This window comes from Schistocerca nitens, chromosome 7 (assembly GCF_023898315.1).
Source record: "Schistocerca nitens isolate TAMUIC-IGC-003100 chromosome 7, iqSchNite1.1, whole genome shotgun sequence".
NCBI lineage: Eukaryota > Metazoa > Arthropoda > Insecta > Orthoptera > Acrididae > Schistocerca > Schistocerca nitens.
Window position 1 is genome coordinate 372,848,423 of NC_064620.1, and position 23,275 is coordinate 372,871,697.

At 44.0% G+C, this 23,275-nt stretch overlaps 1 protein-coding gene across 2 annotated transcripts in view; it reads right to left on the reverse strand.

Annotated features, from left to right (window-relative positions):
- LOC126194970 (intraflagellar transport protein 52 homolog) overlaps positions 1 to 23,275 on the reverse strand; it is a 63,738-nt gene that overhangs the window by 39,508 nt on the left and 955 nt on the right. For both annotated transcript variants that reach the window (XM_049933366.1, XM_049933365.1), the window contains one exon: positions 11,783 to 11,918. In XM_049933366.1, the coding sequence (XP_049789323.1) occupies positions 11,783 to 11,918 (136 nt within the window). The remainder of the gene's footprint in view (positions 1 to 11,782; positions 11,919 to 23,275) is intronic.

The window sequence follows — 23,275 nt, forward strand, 5'->3', positions numbered from 1 at the left end:
ACAGCTTTTCTGGACCCATTGCACTAAGGGATCAAGAGTATACAGCATACAGAAGTTCTGAAGAGCACTGAGAGAGTCGAGGCAGATGACACAATTGAAAAGGACGTGTTGTCGGATGTACTGCGTGGCCTGATACACAGTGAAGAGCTCCACTGTAAATACTGAGCTGTGTTCTGGAAGTTGATACTGAAAAATGTCAGAGCCAATGCCAAAGGCACACCCGACACCACAGTCAGTCTGACAGCCATCAGTGTACACAAAGGTATTATTGCGAAGGATGAGAAACTTATGGCCATAGAGCGAGACTGGAGTAGTACCCTTAGGAAGCGAATTAAGGTAAAGTAGCCAGTAGTGTGAAGTTAAGCTGCCAGACCAATAGCCGAAAGTGAACTCCAGGAGGTAACAGAGAAGAGTGATGTGCCCCATACTGGCAATCAAAGGAGTTATTGAAGGAGAAGGCACAAGACGAGTGGCCTGGCATGACAGACAAATGGTATGCATATCTGAAGAGGAGAAAATCACGGCGGTACGAGAGCAGTAGTTCGACAGATTCTGTACGCAGACTCTCAACATGGCTAGTGTACAAGGTGCCAGTGGCCCAATGGATGCTGCAATGCTGGACAGTATTGAGACGGTGTAAGAGAAACTGACGTGCAGATACACGAACAAAATACCCATAGTCTAGTTTTGAATGGACAAGGGACCGGCACAAAAGGAGGGGGTTGGTTCGAACCACTCTCCTGGAAGTACTGCTGAGGACACACAGATCACCGAGGCACCACGCACAGCAGGCGGCCAGGTAAGACATAAGACATGTGAGAGGAAAAAAGAAAGTTTTCTATTGAGTACAAGCCCCAGGAATTTCGTAGTTTCAATGAATGGAAGAGCAACAAGCCCAAGATGTAAAGACAGTGGAAGAAGCCAACAGCGCTGCCAGAAATTCATACAAATGGTTTTGTCAATGGAGAAGCAAAAGCCATTGTCGATGCTTGACGAGTTAAGACTATTGATACAATGATGAAAACATCGCTAAAGGAGACACGTCTGTGGAGAGGTGAAATGGATCGCAAAATTGTCAACGAAAATGGAGCCGGAGATGTCCGGCAGGAGACAGGCCACAATAGTGTTAACGGCAATAGCAAAGAGGATGACACTCAGGACAGAACCCTCAGGCACACCGTTTTCCTTGATTAAGGTGTCCAACAAGGCAAAACTCAGACATACCTTGAAAACTCAATCTTTTAAAATTTCCTGAAGCAAACGGTGCACGCAGCCCCAGAAGCCCCCCGTGTAAAGAGTATGGAGATTACCAGTCCTCCAGCAGGTGTCGTAGACTTACTCCAAATCAAAAAACACGAGCACAATCTGGTACTTCCACGAAAACCGCTCGTGACAGGGGTGAAAAAGTGACGAGATGGTCATACGCAGAATGGTCTGCTCGAAATCCACACTGAACCGTCACCCTGCAAACACAGCTGGTAAGAGAAATGGGGTGATAACTAGAAGGAAGGTGTTTATCCTTATCGGGGTTAAATATAGGAGTCATAGTTGCTTCACACCAGCATCTGGTAAACGTGCCTCTGCCCAGAGGTAATTGTACGTATGAAGGAGGAAGTGTTTGCCCGTCAGAGAAATGTTCTGCAACATCTGAATGCGAACATCATCCGGCCTGGGCAGAGGATCGTGATGAAGTGAGAGCATGACCTAGCTCCCTTGTAGTAAAGACAGCATTGTAGCACTCACATTCTGAGAACAGAACATTACTGCCCAAGCCTCCTCCACTCCTCCTCCACTTGTTTCTGAAGGAGAAAGGCAGGATGATTGCAGATGGAGCTCGAAATCTCTGCTAAACAGCATCCCATTGTGTTGGAGATAGCAATGGGGTCCACTATGACATCATCTGCTAAGATCAGGCCAAAAATTGGGGGATGGAGCCTGGTCCCAGACAGCTGTCGGAGGTTGGCCCACACAATGGAAGAAGGAGTGGAACTGTTGAAAGAATTGGCAAATCAAATCCAGCTAGCTTTTCTGATATCCCAAAGAGCGCGACGACACTGTGCACGCAACTGTTTATAATGAATGCAAACATAGGATGATGGTTAAAAACGTGGAGAGCACATCTCTGTGCGCAAATTGCATCATGGCATGCCTCAGTCCACCAAGGGATCAGGACATGGTGCGGAAAAGAGGAAATGTAAGGAATGGAATGTTCTGCGGTGGTAAGCATAACCTTTGCAAGACATTCTACTTGGTCATCACAACTGGTCAAGGTTGCCAGGGAGTTGTATAGGCCCCAGTCGGCCTTAAAAACCCGCCATTTGGGTGCGCACGTAGATGGAGTGGGAGTCAACCAACAGATGGCACACGGGAAATGGTCACTTGATTATGTGTCAGAGTGAATGAATCATTCGACACGATGGGCAAGCTGGGCAGTACAGAAGGAGAGGTCCAAGTGGGAATAGGTGTGTACGAGTCTGAAAGGAACATGGGTGCTCCCGTGTTAAGGCAGATGAGGTTACGTTGACTGAGAAAGTCAGCCAAGAGGGCACCTCTCTGATGGGTTGTGGGAGAGCCCCACTGGGGTTGGTGAGCACTGAAGTCACTGAGCAGCAGAAAGGGCAGAGGGAGTTGCCCAATAAGCTGGAGGCAGTCTACCCTGCTGACATCGAATGACAGAGGGATGCAAACGATACAAAGGGAAAATGTGAAGTGAGGAAGGGAAAAGCAGACTGCAACAGCTCGAAGCCGGGTAGTCAGGGAGATGGTTTGACTATGAACATCACTCCACATGAGCAGCATGACTCCCCCATGAGATGGAATGCCGTCCTCTGGGAGGAAGGTCAATGCGGCCCAGAAAGAAATGCGAGAGCTCAAAGCAGTTGTGAGAATACAATTTTGTTTCTGGAGGCAGAGAACAAGCAGACCGTGTGATTCCAAGTGCAGCCAAAAGGTCTCTTTGTTGGATCTAAGGCTGCGAATGTTCCATTGGAGGAGAGTCGTGATGAGGAGAGGGGATGAGTGCCAGTCTTCAAAGACTCACCATTACGGGGCACAGAGGCTGGAGGATCCTGCTCCATGAGATCTACAGAGGCTTCGGCATTCTCCCTCTGTTGGTCTGTAGTGTCCAGGGCAGGAAAATGGTTGTCACTGCACACCAGCAACACAGAGGTGACCCGGGTTGGGGTATCACGTGGCAACACCATCGAAGAGGATCTCCGAATCGGCAAATGAGGAGACCATTTGCCTTTGTTTGATTTCTTGGAGCTTTTCCAGTTGGCAGAGGACGACTCAGATATATGTTGGCTCGAGGGACATAAGAAGCCTTCGCGGGGGCATTCCTTCTGTCCTTTCCAGCCTGCCAATTGTGAAGCAGGTGACTTCGCCCCATGAGGCGAAAGTTTGGTGGCTTGTTACACATGTGGAGGAGATGGGGATGCTAACGTGACACTGGGCAATTTTACAACCGCAGTGCTGAATTTGAGGTCGCATGTCTGCACTGGCCATGTCCCTCATGGAGCGAGATGTAGCAAGAACAGTACTGTAAGTGCCGGATGGTAGAATGGAGGGTTTCCGACTAGCCAACAACTTATGAGCGACTGGGTAAGGCACTTTTTCCTTCATCCAGATCTCCTGGACTGCCCGCTCATCAAGATACAGGGGACAAACTCGGGAGGAGGGGGTTCAGAATGTATGGTCAGACTGTGATAACATCATAGCCTGCTTTGATCTTTGTTGGAAGCACCACTCTATCAAAAGTAAGAAAAAGAGTGGGTGTGGGCACTAATGATGCATCTACCTTTTTTATCACCCGATAGACTGCAACGACACTCTGATCAGAGAGAGATAGGTTTGGATTCCTGCCTCAGTCAGACCTTCGAGCAACATAGAGTAAATAACACCATGGGAAGAATTCACAGTCCGATGGGCCTCAACACGAGCAGGATAGCTGTGGAGGGATGAAGATGCAAGCAGTTGTTGTGCTTGAGAATCAGAAGTAATCTCCAAATCCAAAATGCCATTGAATAATCGAGAGCAGGATTTCACTGGGATGGCAACTGCATCAACACCTTTCTGAATAATAAACAGATTTACTGTAGCAAAGGACTGACCATCTTCAGTATGAGGAACTGTGGTGAAGCTGGGAGGGTCTTTTGAATTGTGAGCTTCATTCTGTTTACGTTAAGTAGACGCTGACTGTGAAGAAGATGACTGGCTCATTGCAAGAAAATCCCCCACGACTGCCAACATCTCCAATGGCTCCTTCCAACTGGGGACCACCTCGGAAGGGGGATGCACCTGCCTTAAGTAATTGTTCACACCTCCCTAACACCTGATAGAGGGACCAATTGACAATTTGGAAGGTAGCAGCTCAGGCATTACCCCTCCCTGGGCCTGACCTGTACCAGGAGGTACATGTGAACCCTACCTATCGACCCGGGGCTGGGAATTACAAGCAAGTTACCCAGCTACCTGTTATGCGTCAGATGCGTGGACCGGCCTTCAGGAGCGCACAAGGAGGAAGAAGAAAAAGAGGAACCTCAAACAACGGGGTGAAGGAAGCATAGGAGAAGGGGAACAAAAAACAGTCGAGAGACTGTTCTGATGTCGGCTACTGAAAATGCAGAATACAATCCCAAAAACATCCCAGACATGTTCCCCAAGGGAGGGGAAGAAGAATAGCAAGAGGACAGACATGCAGCTTGGAAGGGAAAAAATGCTGCAAGGGCTAGGGCACCGAGGTATTGTTTTGTTTTGTTTTGGTTTTAGGGCGCAAAACTGCTATGGTCATTAGCGCCCGGTACGTGACTTAGGAAACAGTAAAAACCGAGAATGGAAACCAGCAGAAATGGGAACGAAACTCAAAAAATTGGAGAAACTAAAAGCAGAAGGAAGGCTTAAAAATCCACTACAGAAAGGGGTTGGTTGTCCCCAAAAAAAGCTTCAAATGACTGACGTCATTTCACTGGCACTAATAAACTCAAGAATGCGATCGGCCGAGCGCGTGTCATCTGCTAAAATGGACGATATATCAGGCGACAGCTGTAGACGGGCGCGTAACGGAGTAAAATAGGGGCACTCAATTAAAAGGTGTCTTACCGTCCACAGCTGAGAGCAGTGGGGACAGAGTGGGGGAGGATCGCCACTTAAAAGATGTCGATGGCTAAAAAGACAGTGTCCTATCCGGAGTCTAGTTAAAATTACCTCCTCCCGACAACGCGTTCGGGAGGAAGATGTCCAAGCACAAGGAAGAGCTTTCACGTCCCGCAATTTATTATGGAGAAGTGTCGACCAATGGGCGTGCCATAAAAGAACAACTCGACGACATAAAACGCTCTGTAGATCGGTGAAGGGAATCGATTGAATAGCTGGCCGAAGAAGAGAGACTGCAGCCTTGGCCGCTATATCGGCCACCTCATTTCCACAGATACCAACGTGTCCTGGGAGCCAGAGGAACGCCACCGAGACGCCCTCCAGGTGGAGCAAGCGCAGACAGTCCTGAATCCGGTGGACCAGAGAGTGGACAGGGTAAAGAGCTTGGAGACTGAGGAGAGAGCAGAGAGAATCTGAGCAGATAACATACTGTATCCGCTGATGGCGGCAGATGTAGTGGACAGCCTGGAGAACAGCATAAAGCTCCGCAGTATAAACCGAACACTGGTCGGGAAGCCGAAACTGATTCGGGGTGTCGCCAACAATATAGTGGAAGGTGAGGAAACCATTGCGGAAGAATCCCCCATGATTACCGGCGTCTCCGATGGCGCGCTCCTCCCTTGTGGGGGCCCTCTCTGAGGGCACTCCCGCCTTAGGTGATTGTTCACATCTCAGGTCACACCTCCCGACAAACGGACGGAGGGACCAATCGGCACTTTCGGAAGGTACCAGCTCGGGTAATCACCCCTCCCTGAGCCTGGCCGTTACCAGGGCGTACGTACGTGTCCTACCTGTCTACCCGGGGCGGGGAATTACGCGTTACCCCGTCACCGGCTACACATGGAAATGCGTGGGTCGGCCTTCTGACACGCACAGGGAGGAAAAAAGAGAAAGGGAAAGGAGAGAAGAGGGGTCTCAAACGCCGCAGCGGAGAAAAGGGCAAAGACAAGAGGTAAGGAAAAGAGAAGGACAGAGGAAGGACGAAGACTTGCAAGCGGAGAAAGCAAAGAATTTGTAACAGTTTCGAGCGTCCGTCTCCGGACGTAGGCACAAACCATACTCCCAGAGGGGGAGAAAGGGAAGGAAAGAGCAGAGGTGAGGGGGGGGGGGGGGGGCGAAGATGGGGGATGGGAAAGGATGTGGAAAGGGAAGGTATGCAGCCCGGAAAGGAAGGAGGGCCACATTAGCTCGGGGTCCCGTGCTCGCTACGCACATATCCACAAAAGAGTTGTGGACCCCCTGGGGGGGGGGGGGGGGGGGAGCACCGAGGTAGTCAAACATGAGCCCACCAAAGAGCGACGAGCCCCTTGGGAGAGATACAGTGGTAAGCACATCTACCAAGTGAGCATGGGACCCAGATTTGATCCCAGAATCCCAGCCTCAGTACAAATTTTCATTCATTGCTTCAGTCTCCACATATACATGATAGATGTTTGAGACTTGAGGCTGCACAGCAACACATGTAGTAACTTTGAACTTGCTGGTACACCCTTTTTGATGGTATGTCTCATAGTTGAGGAGGGTAGTTGGGCTCACTGGAGCAGTTAGGATAAATGATACTTCAGTTGTGACACACACTCTTTTTATAAGTTCTCAATGCATCACGAATAGTTGTGGATATGAAGTTCATGACAAAAGGAAGCAAATGAACGCTTGGCATTATGGCTTGAGCTGCTGTTGGAATTAGCGGCCATGTGTGCGTGAGGTGTGCTTGCTTGTGTGAATGAATGGCGTGTGTGTCTCTTTTCCTGATGAAGGCTGTCACTGAAAGCTTATGTGTAAGTGTCTTTTAATTGTGCCTGTTTGCAACTTGTCATCTTTATGGTAAGTAGAAATCTAACTTTTCCTACACTGTTGACATTCTTACCTGGAGTTGCCATTGCTCAAAGTTATTAATGGGGCTAAGCAGTCTCTTTGAAACTGACCGTGAACTTGAATTGTCCCGATATTCATTGAGAGAGGTGAGCGACATATCAGACTGACGTGCCAGTATCTGCATGCCAAGAGGAACATTTGCTCAAACATATTGCGTGCCTGGAAGAGGCTGTAGTTACAGCGAGACACACCTTAATAAAAGCTGCAAGGACTACACAGCCTAAGGAACAACAAAAGTGCCAGTAGGCAAGCATAACGCGTAATCATCTTTCACGCTAGCTCAACTTGTGACTTTAATCCAAATTGCTCATTGGTTTTTTGTTCTAGAAAGCCGGGCGACTATCATGAGGATTTTAATGCCAAAAATTTTCATGGATTGGTCTTCAAATTTTTGTGTTTCATTGAACAATCCCAAGCCACACATAAATACAATAGTGTTACTAGGACTTTATTAGCTGTACAAATTAAGAACCATACCCAAAGAGGTTGATGAATTGACTGCAATGGAAGAGAACTGTGTAGCCAGTGTTCATTTCAATCTGCCTGAACATATATGGGACCCAGGTGAAAAGCGACTTCGCTAGGAAAAATAAAAACTTTCAGTGTAGTTGACATGCTGATGAAAGAATTTACTGTAAACATTACCCTGCATGATTAGACTTGAGTTATCAGCCTGATCAAAAAGGTAGTCCACAGGACATGGATTCGTGATGTACTTGTGAAAGAAAAGATCAAAGATATGGCCGTCCTGTCAACAGCAGCTCCAGATTAAAATCCAGTGAGGACAGAGATGATTATACCCTTGTGGTCTCACTGCTTACACTATAATTGTGATTATTCATGAAGTATTCACTGATGAAATTGCCCTGATTGGTACCTCATTTATTTATTAATTAACAATGTTTTCTCAAAATGGCTCTGAGCACTATGGGACTCAACATCTTAGGTCATAAGTCCCCTAGAACTTAGAACTACTTAAACCTAACTAACCTAAGGACATCACACACACCCATGCCCGAGGCAGGATTCGAACCTGCGACCGTAGCAGTCCCGCGGTTCAGGACTGCAGCGCCAGAACCGCACGGCCACCGCGGACGGCAATGTTTTCTCATGAGCACATGCTGGCAAAAAGCATGGTGGTCTCTCTAAGTGCTGGTAACAATATTCCATTCCATTCATTAGCAGTTTCAACTGCAATATGGAGGGGTATGTATGGCCTTTGAGTGAGACGAGTAATAACATAACATATACATTTAGCTTTCACATATAGGCATCATCAGAATAAAAGTGTGTGCAAAAATGAAAATCTAGAACTTTTGAACACCACATTCCTCAACAACGCACGACATATCAGAACAAGCACAGTAAGTGAGAGAAACATGAACCACTTTTAACAACTACAAGGCAAAACTTACACCATTCTTAACATGTTACCAAACTTCAAATAAATATTACATTTTAATTCTTGCTCTTTCTCTTTGATACTTTAACCAGCAAGAGTCGATAGTGGAGTAGATATAATACAGCTCATTTTTGAGACTTACAAGGTTTTCTGGCATGATGTATCGATAGTGTGCTTCTGGGCATTCTGTCGAGTTGTTGTTTGCATTTTACACGTCATATTTAAATGCTGACCCAACCCCCTCTTCAGGTGCTGTGAGTTTTGTTGTTATGGTACTCACCGCCTAAACTCCAACCAAGCTGAACCACTATTTATAGCCATGTTTGATTCCCCAATGGAAAATCCAGGATGGAATATAACCATGTTATGAAAAGGATAGTTGCTATTCACCATATAGCAGAGATGCTGAGTTGCAGATATGCACAACAAAAAGACGGTCAGAAAATGAGCCTTCAGCCAAGAAGGCCTTTGTCGGAGGCAAAACACTCACACACTCCACACGACCACCGTCTCTGGCTGCTGAGGCCTCAGCAGTCAGAGACTGTGGTTGCATGTGTGAGTTGCGTTTGCATGTGTGTCGTGTGTGTGTTTTGTCTCCGATGAAGGCCTTGTCAGCCGAAAGCTCATTTTCTGGCAGTCTTTGGGTTGTGCCTATCTGCGACTCAGTATCTCTACCATATGGTGAGTAGCAACTATCCTTTTCATAATATTGTTACATGTTCAATTCCCGAAGCAGACTACACCCTTCGGTGCTCTTTTATTCCAGAACTAGCACTAATATTCTCTGAAAAGTAAGTTCTCTTAGTATTTTCCAACAAGGGTGGTTGTGATGAATGGAGATATTTTAATAGTGTGTCAGGCACCAAGCATTATTTAACTTGAAACCATTGTCCCTGTTCATTAGGTTTTCTTACATCTTTATTTTGATAGACGGGTTAATTATGCTGCCCCAGAAACATGGCACCTGCACCATGATACTTTTCTCATCAAATTTCATTTCATTTCATGATTATATTCAAGGCAGCGCTCAGCGACAACCGATCTGTTGGGTGTTTTAGTTAAGTACGTCGTTGATACTGCTTGCCCTCTCCTCGACTGTTCTGATAATCGGTCCAACGTAAGACATGCCACATTCACATGGACTGTGGCACACGTCTGTCTCTCAGAGACCTAGATCTTCTCTAACATTAAAAAGAATACTTTTTATCTTAGTTAAGGGACTGATGCATATTTCCATAGGAGCCTACCAATCTTTCTCCATTCTTCCTCAGTCTCGGTCTCATCCTCTTTCTGAGGCATTCTTGATTTTGACTGCACCACCTGTTCAGTTTGATGACGTAAGCACAAATGCCTTCAGAATACTTTTTGCAGGTGTTGTAATCCTTTGGTGAGGCTCTCCTTGTCCAGAAGTGTTCAAGCTCTAAATAACGGAGTCTTTAGCACCGAATTTCCTTGTGACTGACGGTATTGGCTTGAGATGTGGAGATACAGGTCAGTGTGTGTAGGTTTTATTACATATACTGTGAACCAGGGATCCATCCATTCTTCTCTTAACTAACACACCGAGGGAAGGTGGCTAGCAATATTTTTCAAGTTCCATCATGGATTTGATATCATGGACAGAGGTTAAATGTTCCAGGAACCCTTGAAGCTTTCTTTGCTCCATATGGTCACACCACAAATGTATTCTCCATCTACTGACAGAAACACATTGGTTTCAGGTTGGCATACTGTAGTGCCTTTGCTTTAGAGTGTTCCATGTGTAGGTTCGCCACAACATTTGATAATGGACTATCATTCGTCACACATCAGTTTGTTTATCATATTTTCCGTCCAACAGGAGATAAATAGATGTCAGTATGTGTCTTAAAAGTTCTGGGGAACAAATGTCAAAGGAATCAGAAAATGGAACCTCGTAAAGAGAGAGACCACACTGATATTGACCATTATAGCTGTATCCTGGAACCGCAATTGAATGAGGCATTGTATGAAGTCAGTGGAGATGCAGATGTGGTCTTTACACCTCCCACATTACACTGAGAATGTGTTTAAGGTATTTTGCCGATACGTACATAGGTGCACCAATATTACTATGACTCTTACAGAATTCCTTCCTTATGTACCTTAGGAAGGTCACTTAGTAGAGGTGGCACTGTCACTTGTGTTTTAATACCCTTACTGACTTTATGTGGCAAGCCAGACTCACTGAGAAATCACCATCATGTTCCTCTCAATTTTATTTGTTGGATCAACACCTGTCCGTCGGTCTGCAATGTCATTCAATAGATCAAAAATCTTCTTACTGTAGCTCACATGTGACATTAGGAATGTGCTGGCAGAACTACAGCTTTCTTGTCATCTGGCAGATTTCTTAATGCTAGTTCTCCCTTAAAGATGTTTGATCTTAGCCTTGACACCTTGTAAGTGCTCTACAGGTGTCATGGCAAATCTCTCCTGCTACTTCCAGTACAAGATACACTATATACTCCACAGAGCTTATTTACTCTGCTACTGGTAGCAATTTTGCAGTGGGCACGAAATATAACCCTCTGACAATGAACTTCACTGTGCTCTTTTGAAATGACGTCTAGCATTTGTAGAGCATCACAAATTCTCTTTCGCACTACAGACTGGCTTGCTTGCATGGTGCATAATCCAATTTGCCGCTCATGTGTTAATATGATATTTCATTTCAGTGAACTTGTGTGCAACTTGTCCATCTCAACACACTGAGAAGATGAACTGTCCTTGGTGGAGCTTATCCAACTAGTGTACACTGTGAAACATCATCTCCCTATAGAGTGAGGTGATGTCTCATGTTTCCTCAGTGTGATTGATTAACAGTGTGCTTCCAGGCATTTTGTCAAATTGTTGTTTCCATTTTACAAACAATACAAAACAACAATTCTGCAGAACACCCAGAAGCACACTATTAAGCAAACCATTTGTGGCTGTCAACTGGAGAACACGCTGTAAATTCCTTGCTATGCAAATAATAATAATAATAATAATAGAACAAGAACAAACATTCCTTATATTTTGAACTTCAATGTGGTATTTAATGTAGTTGGAGTTGAAACTGTGTTCATTATAAATTGACAAATATACACCATATTATATACTGCACCAATATAGATATAAGGACTCACAAAAACACAATTTAAAATACACATACACCAATGGTGCTTTGGCAACTAAATGACTATGGTACTGTTAAGCCAGGAACAAAGAAAAGAAGCAAGATGCATAAAAAAATGCATGCAGATGTTAGTTGTTGTAAATCTAATTTCATGCTAAAGAAACAAGCTTAATTTAGCACACATTATTATTCTCACAATGCATATTTACACTTACTGGGAACTATAATAGTCATCTTGATATGCCGAGTATTTCCCTGAAGCTTGAGCAATAGATCGGTTTATAACTCCATTTGTAATTAAGCATTCCTTAGGATGAAAATATTTGTAGTATGTTGTCCGAATAACACAATCTGAAAATCATTTATTTGCAATTAAAGAAACATATTACATAAAAAAATAATTAGCAAAAACTAACAATCTTTTTCACATATTTTTTGCTTTCCGAAAATATAGTTACAGTTTTTTTTAACAAAAATGCTGTTATGCACCAAAACTAACTACCTCAAGCAGGTAATGTCGACATAACTTTGACTTTTACAGGAAACTCATCATAATCGATACACCATCCATGCCTCCTCTTGCCCCCCGCCTTTAAGCACAAATTGGGACTTTTTCACGCTATGATTGACCACATTATTGAGGTGCTCCTAAATCCTTCTGCTTTTGTTACTTAACTTAATAACTTAAAATACTTAGCTGTCAAAAATGTATATCAAGCAAGCATTGTACAAAAACTTTATACACATAAAACCAACAAGAACATAAATTACTCTACACTGAATTTTTAGGTGACATTTTATATTGTACAGCTAATTTGTAAAAAAACACAAAGTGTCCTTTCTCACCAACAATACCACCAAGTTGCTCTTTATACGCAAAGAGAAACCTCCGACTGAAAAATTTCTCAGATCTAGAGTCTATAAAAAACAGTGTAATATATGTCTGCATTTTTATACAGAACAGATCGGGAGGGCATTTAAGACCTTCATTCATGAGCACTTGCTCAGCAAAAATAGTGGGAATTCATATGAGTTGACTTTTGCAGGAAATCTCAAAAGTAAGAAATACATTCTTCCTACTTCACCATTGCTTAACATGGAAATTTTGCATACAATTGACAAGGACAACAAACTTAACCTTTTAGAAAAATTTGAAATATATAAACATTCCTCCTCCAATTCAAAAGACTTGTTGAATGATCAACTTGCATTAAAAAACAGATACTATTTTGATTGTGTAACATCTCTTATAAAATGTGAAAATTAGTCCATTGCTCTTATATATTAGAACCATGAACCCCCCCTTTTTTTTTTCCAAATGTATCATTCAGGGTGAATCGCTTAAAACATACACAACAGAAATTGTGGAAATGGAAAGTGCTAAGAATGTGCAGTTTACGCAGAATGGATTGGTAGTTATGGGCTTGTATTGTTAGGCAATCAGTAGATTGTAATAATACTTAGAAAGCATTTTTTTGCAAACATACACTATTTTAAATCAAACAGTGCCTACAGACATTAACAAACTAAAAATAAGGTAAATTAGTACGTCAGTGGTGTCTGTTGGAGGATTTTAGTGAGACTTGTTTACAAGATATCATATTTTGAAAAGTTCCCATACCAACACTTGTAGAATACCTGTGGTAGTACACACTAAAGAACAACACAAGTGCATACATTAGTTATGTGGATTCTGACCAGTAACAAGACAACTGACTATCACAGGTTGTGTTATAATTGACCACTGGTAGCGGCACTACAAACTTTCAGTCTGGCATGGAACAACTGCAGCACACATGCCAGCATTTCAGTGGAGATGTCCAAGCAGGCTGCTGTAATACATCATTGCCTATCATTGGGTGTAGTTGGTATTTCCTTGTAGACAGCATCGTTCAGTTTTCTCCACAGAAAAACAGCTAAAGGCGTCAAATATGGGGAATGAGCCAGGCAAGGTAAAGGCCCTCTGAGCCCTAATCCAACGATTTGCACTATGGACTGGACGGCCATCATATTGGTACCACAGGTTACTCCTAGTCTGCAGAGGAATGTCTTATAGCATCCTTAGAAGACAGTCTCTTAGGAGGTTACGATTCTTGTGTGCGTTCAGTGTTCCACCTATGAGACATAAGAACATGAGCTGATGGTTCACTATCCCACACATGTTTACACTTAACTTCATAGATGCTGACATATCACCTGAGAAAGCCAGCGGTGATTGTCAACTTACCAACAGTGCACGTTTTGGCAGTTTACCTGGTCATGATTTGTTAATGTGGCTTCTTCACTAAACAAGATATGTGATACAACTGGAGTATGCTGTCTTAATGTCCATGTATTCAAGTTAACACGATTCTCATAATAGCTTCCATGCAGCTGTTGATGGAGAGATGTGATAGGGATGGAACCTATGTCAATGGACAATGTGTAATACACTTGCCTGACTCATGCTACATCCTCATACAATTGTGCAAGAGCTAATATGTGGATGAACTGCAACAGCAGCAAGAACATTAATTTCCCCCCATTCTGTCATCAACTGTTTCCTTCTGTAACACTGTCTAGGTGTTAAAACTACCACTTTCATATAGCAGTTGAAAAGGCTGATAAATAACTGTTGAGACAGTTGACATCTACTGGGATAATTCGCCATATACACCATACAAGAATGAATTGCATTCTTCCTTCACTCTTCATAAACCATGAACAAGTCAGCTTTTTCTGCATTGGTAAACCTCTTTGTCCATGCATGACTTCCCATTTCTGCAATATTTGTGATGCAAGTTTTAGGTGATCCACCCATTACATAATTTCCTCGTATACCTCAATCAAAAAATGGAAAAACCAGGATGGAATGTAACAATATACGAGAAGGAAAGTTGCTACTCACCATACAGCAGAGATGCTGAGTTGCAGGTAGCACAACAAAAAGACTCACAATTAAAGCTTTCGGCCATTAAGGCCTTCGTCAACAAGAGACACACATATGCGGGTGCGCAACTCTCCCACGTCCGCCCCCCGCCCCCCCCCCCCCACACACACACACACGACTGCAGTCTCAGGCAACTGAAAACACACTGCAAGCAGCAGCACCAGTGATGGGAGTGGCGACTGGTTGGGTGTAATGAGGAGATGGTGCAGGAAGGGGGAGGGATAGTATGGTGGGGGTGGCAGACAGAAGTGCTGCAGTTAAGACGAAGGGCAGGAGAGGTGAGGGGGGGTAGGTAGTGGAAAGGAGAGAAATAAAAAGAAATTAAAAGACTGGGTGTGACGGTTAAATGACGGCTGTCTAGTGCTGGAATGGGAACAGGGACAGGGCTGGGTGGGTGAGGACAGTGACCAATGAAGGTTGAGACCAGGAAGGTTACAGGAACGTAGGATGTATTGCAGGGACAGTTCCCACCTGCGCAATTCAGAAAAGCTGGTGTTGACGGGAAGGATACATATGGCATAGGCTGTGAAGCAGTCACTGAAATGAAGAATATCATGTTTGGCAGTGTGTTCAGCAACAGGGTGGTCCACTTGTTTCTTGGCCACAGTTTGTTGGTGGCCATTCATGCGGACAAACGGCTTGTTGGTTGTCATGCCTACACCTACATAGAACGCAGCACAGTGGTTGCAGCTTAGCTTGTAGACCACATGACCGTTTTCACAGGTAGCCCTACACTTGATAGGATAGGTGATGTTAGTGACCGGACTGTAGTAGGTGGCGGTGGGACGATGTATGGGACAGCTCTTCCAGCTAGGTCTATTACAGGGGTTTGAGCCTTTAGGAAAGGGATTGGGAGCAGGGATTGTGTAAGGATGGACGAGCATATTGTGTAGGTTTGGTGGATGGTGGAATATCACTGTAGGAGGGGTGGGAAGGATAGTGGGCAGGACATTTACCATTTCAGGGCACGACGAGATGTAATCGAAACCCTGGCGGAGAGTTTAATTCAGTTGCTCCAGTCCTGGGTGTTACTGAATTACAAGGGGAATGCTTCTCCGTGGCTGGATGGTGGGACTTTGGGAGGTGATGGGAGACTGGAACGATAAGGCACGGGAGATTTTTTTTTTGGTACAAGGTTGGGAGGCTTCAGTGAGACCCTCAGTACATTTCGTGCAGATGCAACGACCACGGGTGGCTAGGATGTACGGAAGGGGACTTCTTGGTATGGAACGGAAGGCATCTGTTGAAGCGGAGGTATTGCTGGTGGTTAGTAGGTTTGATATGGATGGAGGTACTGATGTACCCACCTTTGAGGTGGAGGTCAACATGTAGGAAGGTGGCTTGTTGGGTTGAGTAGGAAAAGGTGCAGCAAATGGGAGAGAAGTTGTTGAGGTTCTGGAGGAATCTGGATAGGATGTCCTCATCTTCGAACCTGTCATCAATAAATCTTAGCCAGGTGAGGGGCTTAGAATTCTGGGTTTTTAGGAAGGATTCCTCTAGATGGCCTATGAATAGGTTGGCATGGGATGGTGCCATGCGGGTGCCCATAGCCATACCTCAAATTTGTTTGTAGCTAGTGCCTTCAAAGGAGAGGTAATTGTGGGTGAGAATATAGTTGGTCATGGTGACTAGGAAGGAGGTTGTTTATTTGGAATCTGCCGGGTCTTGGGAAAGATAGTGTTTAATAGCAGTAAGGCCTTGGGCCCTAGGGATGTTAGTGTAAAGGTAGGTGGCATCATTAGTGATGAACAAGGCATCATGTGATAAAGGGACAGGAACTGTGAATAGTCGGTGGAGGAAAGGGTTGGTATCTTTTATACAAGAGGGTAGGTTCCAGGTAATAGGTTCAAGGTGTTGGTCTATGACAGCAGAGATTCTCTCAGTGGGGGCACAATAACTGGACACAATGGGGTGCCTGGATGGTTAGGTTTATTCACTTTAGGAAGCATATAGAAGGCAGGAGTGCATGGAGTGGTAGGAGTGAGTAGAGAGATGGACTCTGGGGAGAGGTTCTGGGATGAGTGTAAGGATTTGACTAGTGACTGGAGATCCTGCTGCGTTTCTGGAAAGGGGTCACTGTGTCAAGGTTTGTAGCTGGAAGTATCTGACAGCTGGCAGAGTCTTTCGACCAGGTGATCCCTGCAGTTCAAAACAACAGTGGCAGTAGGTCACTTACCCCACTCTCCAAACTCCCTCCCTCCACCACACAGAGTCCAGAACATAAACAGACCCACATCAGTCATGAACCTTTCCTCCAGAAGCCTTAGCCCCACAGAAATATCAGTCGTTTCCAAAGGCCTCACCTTTTGCCCCACTACCAAATTCAGTCATGAAGGACTTGTTAAGACTTTCTCTCCTTTTCCAGGTCCCTACAGTGGAAACACTTTTTCGCCACAAACGCTACCAATCAGACTCAAACAAAGACCAATATAGAACCTTGCCTAACTCAGTTCACTCCTCCATCCAACCATGATGCACCACACCGCCCCCAAACCACCCCCTGTTAACTTTCCAAAATTTCTTAACCTCGAACTATGCCTCACCATCATTCCCCAAATCCCTCAACATGCAAACTAACTTTACATCCACAGAAAGAACCACAGTCCACCATCTAAAAACGGATCCCAACCTTATAATCCTACTAGCGGACATAGGCTCCACCACTGTTCTTTTGAACCGCAAGGATTACCTGGTGGAAGGAGTCCGCCAGCTGTCAGATACTTCCACCTACAAACCTTGCCACAGTGTCCACATTCCAGTAATCCAGCGGGATCTCCTGTCACTACTCATATCCTTAGGCCGATCCCAGAACCTCTCCCACGAGTCAATCTCTCTATTCACCCCTACCACAACCCGCACTCCTACCTTCTATATGCATCCGTAATTCCATGTACCTTACTAACCTGGATGCCCCATTGTGGTCAATTACTGTGCCCCCACTGAGATAATCTCTGCTCTCGTGACCAACACCTTGATCCTATTACTCGGATCCTACCCACCTATATAAAAGATAACAACCATTTCCTCCACTGACTATCCACAGTTCCTGTCCCTTTACCACACAGTGCCCTGCTCATCACTATTAATGCCACCTCTCTCAACACTAACACTTCTAATGCCCATGGCATCACCACTATTGAACACTACCTTTCCCAATATCCGACAGATTCCAAACCAACAACCTCCTCCCTAGTCGCCACGACCAACTGTATCTTCACCCACAATTACTTCTCCTTTGAAGGCATTACCTACAAATAAATCTGGGGTATGGCTATGGGCACCCGCACGGCACCATCCCAAGCCAACCTATTCATGGGTCACCTGGAGGAATCATACCTAAAAACCCAAGATCCTAAACCCCTCACCTGGTTCAGATTCACTGATGACATCATTGCTATCTGGATCAAAGGTGAGGACACCCTATCCACATTCCTCCAGAACCTCAACAACTTCTCCCCCCTTTGTTTCACCTGGTCCTACTCAACCCAACAAGCCATCTTCCTAGATGTAGACCACCTCCTCAAAGATGGGTACATCAGTACCTACATCCATATCAAACCTACTAACCAGCAGCAATACCTCCAGTTCAATTGCTACCACCCGTTCCATACCAAGAAGCCCTTCTGTACAGCCTAGCCACCCGTGGTCGTCGCAACCGCAGTGACGAGCAGTCCCTTACGAAATATACCAATGGTCTAATTGAAGCCTTCACTCACAGTAATTATCCTACCAACCTTGTACAAAAAAATTCTCCTGTGGCTTATCTTTCCAGTCTCCCACCACATCCCGAAGTCCCACCGTCCAGCCACAGAGAAGCATTCCCCTCGTAACTCAGTACCACCCAGGACTGAAGCAACTGAATTACATTCTCCACCAGGGTTTCGATTATATCTCATTGTGCCCTGAAATGACAAATGTCCTGCCCACTATCCTCCCACCCCTTCCACAGTGGTATTCCGCCATCCACCGAACCTACACAATACACTCGTCCATCCTTACACAACTCCTGCTCCCAATCCTTTCCTCATGGCTCATAAACCTGTAATAGAGCTAGATGCAAGACATATCGCATACATCCTCCCACCACCACCTACTCCAGTCTGGTCACTAATATCACCTATCCCATCAAAGCCGGGGTACCTGTGAGACCAGTCATGTGGTCTACAAGCTACAAGGGTAATCTCAAAAGTAAGGTCTCCTATTTTTTTATAAGTAAAGAACTCTGTTTGTGTGGCAGTTGGACAAACTGTTATGAACAGTGCTTCGCATGCTCTGTGTAAACATGTGCACACCGCGCTGAGGTGCTCAGTCTTGGCTTGGCAGCCTTTGAGAATGGAGCTCCCGTAGGATGTTACTGCAAAGTGCGAATTGCGCGCAGTTATTCGGTTTTTGAACACAAAGGGCACTGCACCGATTGAAATCCATCGCCAATTGACAGAAGTGTATGGTGAGTCGTGCATGGATGTCAAAATTGTTCATAAATGGTGTAGAGAGTTTGCAGCTGGTCGGACTGAATTTCACGACGAAAAGAGGAGCGGGAGACCATCAATTTGTGAAGAGACAGTGTTGAAGGTTGAGCAAAGCATGCGTGAAGATTGGCAGATCACCCTGGATGATCTCAGCACGTTGGTTCCTGAGGTTTCCCAAAACACCGCTCACAGAATTTAAATGGAAACATTGAACTACCAGGTGTGCTCAAGATGGGTGCCGCGCTTGCTGACTGAGGACCACATGCAGCAACAAGTTGATGATTCCCGCGCATTTCTTCACCGCCTTGCAGCCGAACAGGACAACTTTCTGGACTCAACTGTCACGGGTGACGAAACCTGGGCATATCACTTTACATGGGCGAAGATAAAAAGGCATGTTAGGGAGCACAACATATCAGTGGACTTGGCTGCCACAAATATGCTGAATCTTGTGGACGCAGCTTTCCAGTCTGTTACTGCCAATGATTAGAATGGATATTGCAAGAAAGTTAAAGAAACAGAAGAAGAATATTGGGCACGTGATGGTGTCGAAATTGCTGTGGATGAAATTATCATTAACACAGCCACATCAGATGTAAGTGAGGAAGACTCACAATCAGACACACAAACGGAAGACAGTGACAGTGAAAGCGATTGATCACATGGCGTGAAATGTCACATGGCGTGAAATGTTTTTACAAAAGTTCACAGCTTGAATAAATAACAAAAACAATCTCCTATTAGTTTGTTGTAAATTGTATTTCTGTTCTATTTTAATCAAACACAGAAACGGAACATAGTGACAGTGAAAGCAGTGGACCACATGGCTTTAAATGTTTTTACAAAAGTATGACATCTCGAATAAATACGAAAAACAATCTGCCTCGAATAAATACGAAAAACAATCTGCCACTCATTGTGTCGTAAATTTTATTTCTATTTCAGACTGTTTCCTTTCCTTGCGATAAGCATACTTCATTGCTGCAGTTAAGATATTTATTAAACACTAGCTGTACACCCGTGCTTCGCAACGGAAGATATCTCGGAAAGTTGTTGACCGATTGATTTAAAATTTTGGCACAACATTTTTTAGGAATACGCCCGTGGTTTTGTATACTTTAACACGTTTGCAAAATGTGTTGCGAATAGTGTTAGTAGTGAAGAAATAATAGAACAAAACGTCATGCCTGACGCGGCACTTTTTCACGCATCTCGATGTTTACCACGTCATATCTCCTGAATTATATGTCATAAAGAGACAAATTTGCCGGCGCATTTACTGATAAATGTGGATACTGTGTGCAAAATATGTTGCGATCAGAGTTAATAGTAATGAAATAATACATGAAAACGTCATGCCTACTGCGGCAGATTTACGGTACGTACTGAGAAAATGTAGTAAGCGACAACCTTTTTCCTTTCATTATTTTGTGGGGGTTGTCAGCGAGAAAATTTTTCGTAACGGTTCTCAAATAGAGGATGCATAAATCTGGGTATTTTCCCGTGGTGGCATCTCATTGTTTATGACGTCATATCTCCTCAAGAATGTGTCTTGTGTCTTATTTCTTTTTTTTCCGGCCAGGAACCTTCGTGGGCATACGGAGAACAAATCACCAAAATTTCATCGCAATCGGATAAATGGTTTGGGAAACGCACAGAAGGCAGACATACATACATTCATTTTTATGTATAGAAATTGACAGTTACGTTATAATATATGACCTGTTTAAGTATATTTAAATTTTATAATTAATAGTTTAACATTGCGTGGAATGAAATAATAAAATTGTGAGCAGTGATAATCGAACCCCGGTCCGCTGCATGACAAGCCATTACCTAATCAATTGCGCTATGCATCCTACAGTGACCTAACTGTTGAAACATTGTTCATTACTCTTTTTGGGCATTCGGAGAACAACTCACCAAAGTTTCACTGCAATCGGATGAATGGTTTGTGAGCGCATAGTAGACAAACATACATACATTCATTTTTATATATACATATAGATTTCAATGCACATGACAATTCCAGTTTCGTTTACGAACAACATTTAAAGCGAGTTTTACTTCCTTCCAGTCTGCTTTCGTGTAAGCATGACACGCAATTTGTAAGCACTGCAACTGGTAGGCGTGTGCCCCCCCCCCCCCCCCCCCCCCAACGGCCCCTCTCCCATCGCCAGCTAATGCTTGCTTCCTCCTCTCCCCGCTCTCCCCTCACAACACTGCCGTCTTACAGTTAACACACTGTAGGTAAAAACACGAGGGCTAGTAGAAATCCTTGGATAACAGAAGAGATACTGAATTTAATTGATGAAAAGAGAAAGTATAAAAATGCAGTAAATGAAGCATGCAAAAAGGAATACAAACATCTCAAAAATGAGATCGACAGGAAGTGCAAAATGGCTAAGCAGGGATGGCTAGAGGACAAATGTAAGGATGTAGAGGCTTACCTCATGAGGGGGAAGATAGATGGTGCCTACAGGAAAATTAAAGAGACCTTTGGAGAAAAGAGAACCACTTGCATGAATATCAAGAGCTCAGATGGAAACCCAGTTCTAAGCAAAGAAGGGAAAGCAGAAATGTGGAAGGAATATATAGAGGGTCTATACAGGGGCGAAGTTCTTGAGGACAATATTATGGAAATGGAAGAGGATGTAGATGTAGATGAAATGGGAGATATGATACTGTGTGAAGAGTTTGACAGAGCACTGAAAGACCTGAGTCGAAACAAGGACCTGGGAGTAGACAACATTCCATTAGAACTACTGACAGCCTTGGGAGAGCCAGTCCTGACAAAACTCTACCATCTGGTGAGCAAGATGTATGAGACAGGTGAAATAGGCCTACCCTCAGACAGATGTATGAGACAGGCAAGATTCCCTCAGACTTCAAGAAGAATATAATAATTCCAATCCCAAAGAAAGCAGGTGTTGACAGATGTGAAAATTAACGAACTATCAGTTTAGTAAGTCACAGCTGCAAAATATTAACACGAATTCTTTACAGACGAATGGAAAAACTGGTAGAAGCCGACCTCGGGGAAGATCACTTTGGATTCCGTAGAAATGTTGGAACACATGAGGCAATACTGACCCTACGACTTATCTTAGAAAATAGATTAAGGAAAGGTAAATCTACGTTTGTAGAATTTGTAGACTTAGAGAAAGCTTTTGACAATGTTGACTGGAATACTCTCTTTCGAATTCTGAAGGTGGCAAGGGTAAAATACAGGGAGCGAAAGGCTATTTACAATTTGTACAGAAAGCAGATGTCAGTTATGAGGGTGTATACGTGGACAAGGAAAAAAGCATTTCCGGATTTCCCGGTTAAAAATACACTTTCTCCCGGATGAAAATACACTTTTTTCATGTTAAGTGACAGGATACTTTCCCTCAAAGCTGTAAAACTTATCAATCCTTTGACGTGTTAAGGTTTCATGCACCGGCTCGAGCTTCCAGGCACATTGGCAAATGTCCGCCAGTGGGGGGAAAAAGTTTGATGTGCAGCAACAAGTACACTGCATATTGTAATATTACAAAGGTATAAATTCAAATTCCGCCAAACACAGCACGTTAGTTACCGAGATTGTAATACGCTTTTGTAAGTCAACAGATTCGTATGAGCAGTAATCTCAGTCATCATGTCTTCACGACAGAGTAATTGTTGAATATATCAATCGCATCCATCACTAGCAAAAAACAACACAACACCAATCACACCTAGCAAAAAACTCAAACGCATAAAACACAGAACTAATAAATCAAAGTAATTCTCTGATGACAAAGCATACTCTTCCAGGACAAAGTTCATGCAATGATTACCCTAAATCAAATGGCCAACTACCAAACCTCAACATTCACCACAAGTGTGCACCACCAAATACTACAACACAACATCTACAAACACGAATCAACTCAAAAATATTGCACCACAAAGATGTCAAGTAATTCAGATAGGAAGAGAATAGGAGCTTCAGAAGTGTGATGGTACAGAAGCTCGATTCAATCTCTCTTCATTAATTATATTATTAATTTAATTAATTCATTAACCTACAGTTTAGGTATGGATATCAAACAATTAATGAAGAAAGATTGAATCAAGCTGCAAAAAAAGAAATTTGTGGCAAAACATGGGTAAAAAAACAGACTGGTTGATGAAACAGCACTTGGAATATCAAAGAATTGTCAATTTGGTAATTGGGGGAGGGGGAGTGGAAGATTGGAAGTTAAAAAGGATTTAGGTTCCAGTAGTTATCCGGAGATGAAGAGGCCTGCACAGGATACATTAGTGTGGGGAGCTGCATCAAACCA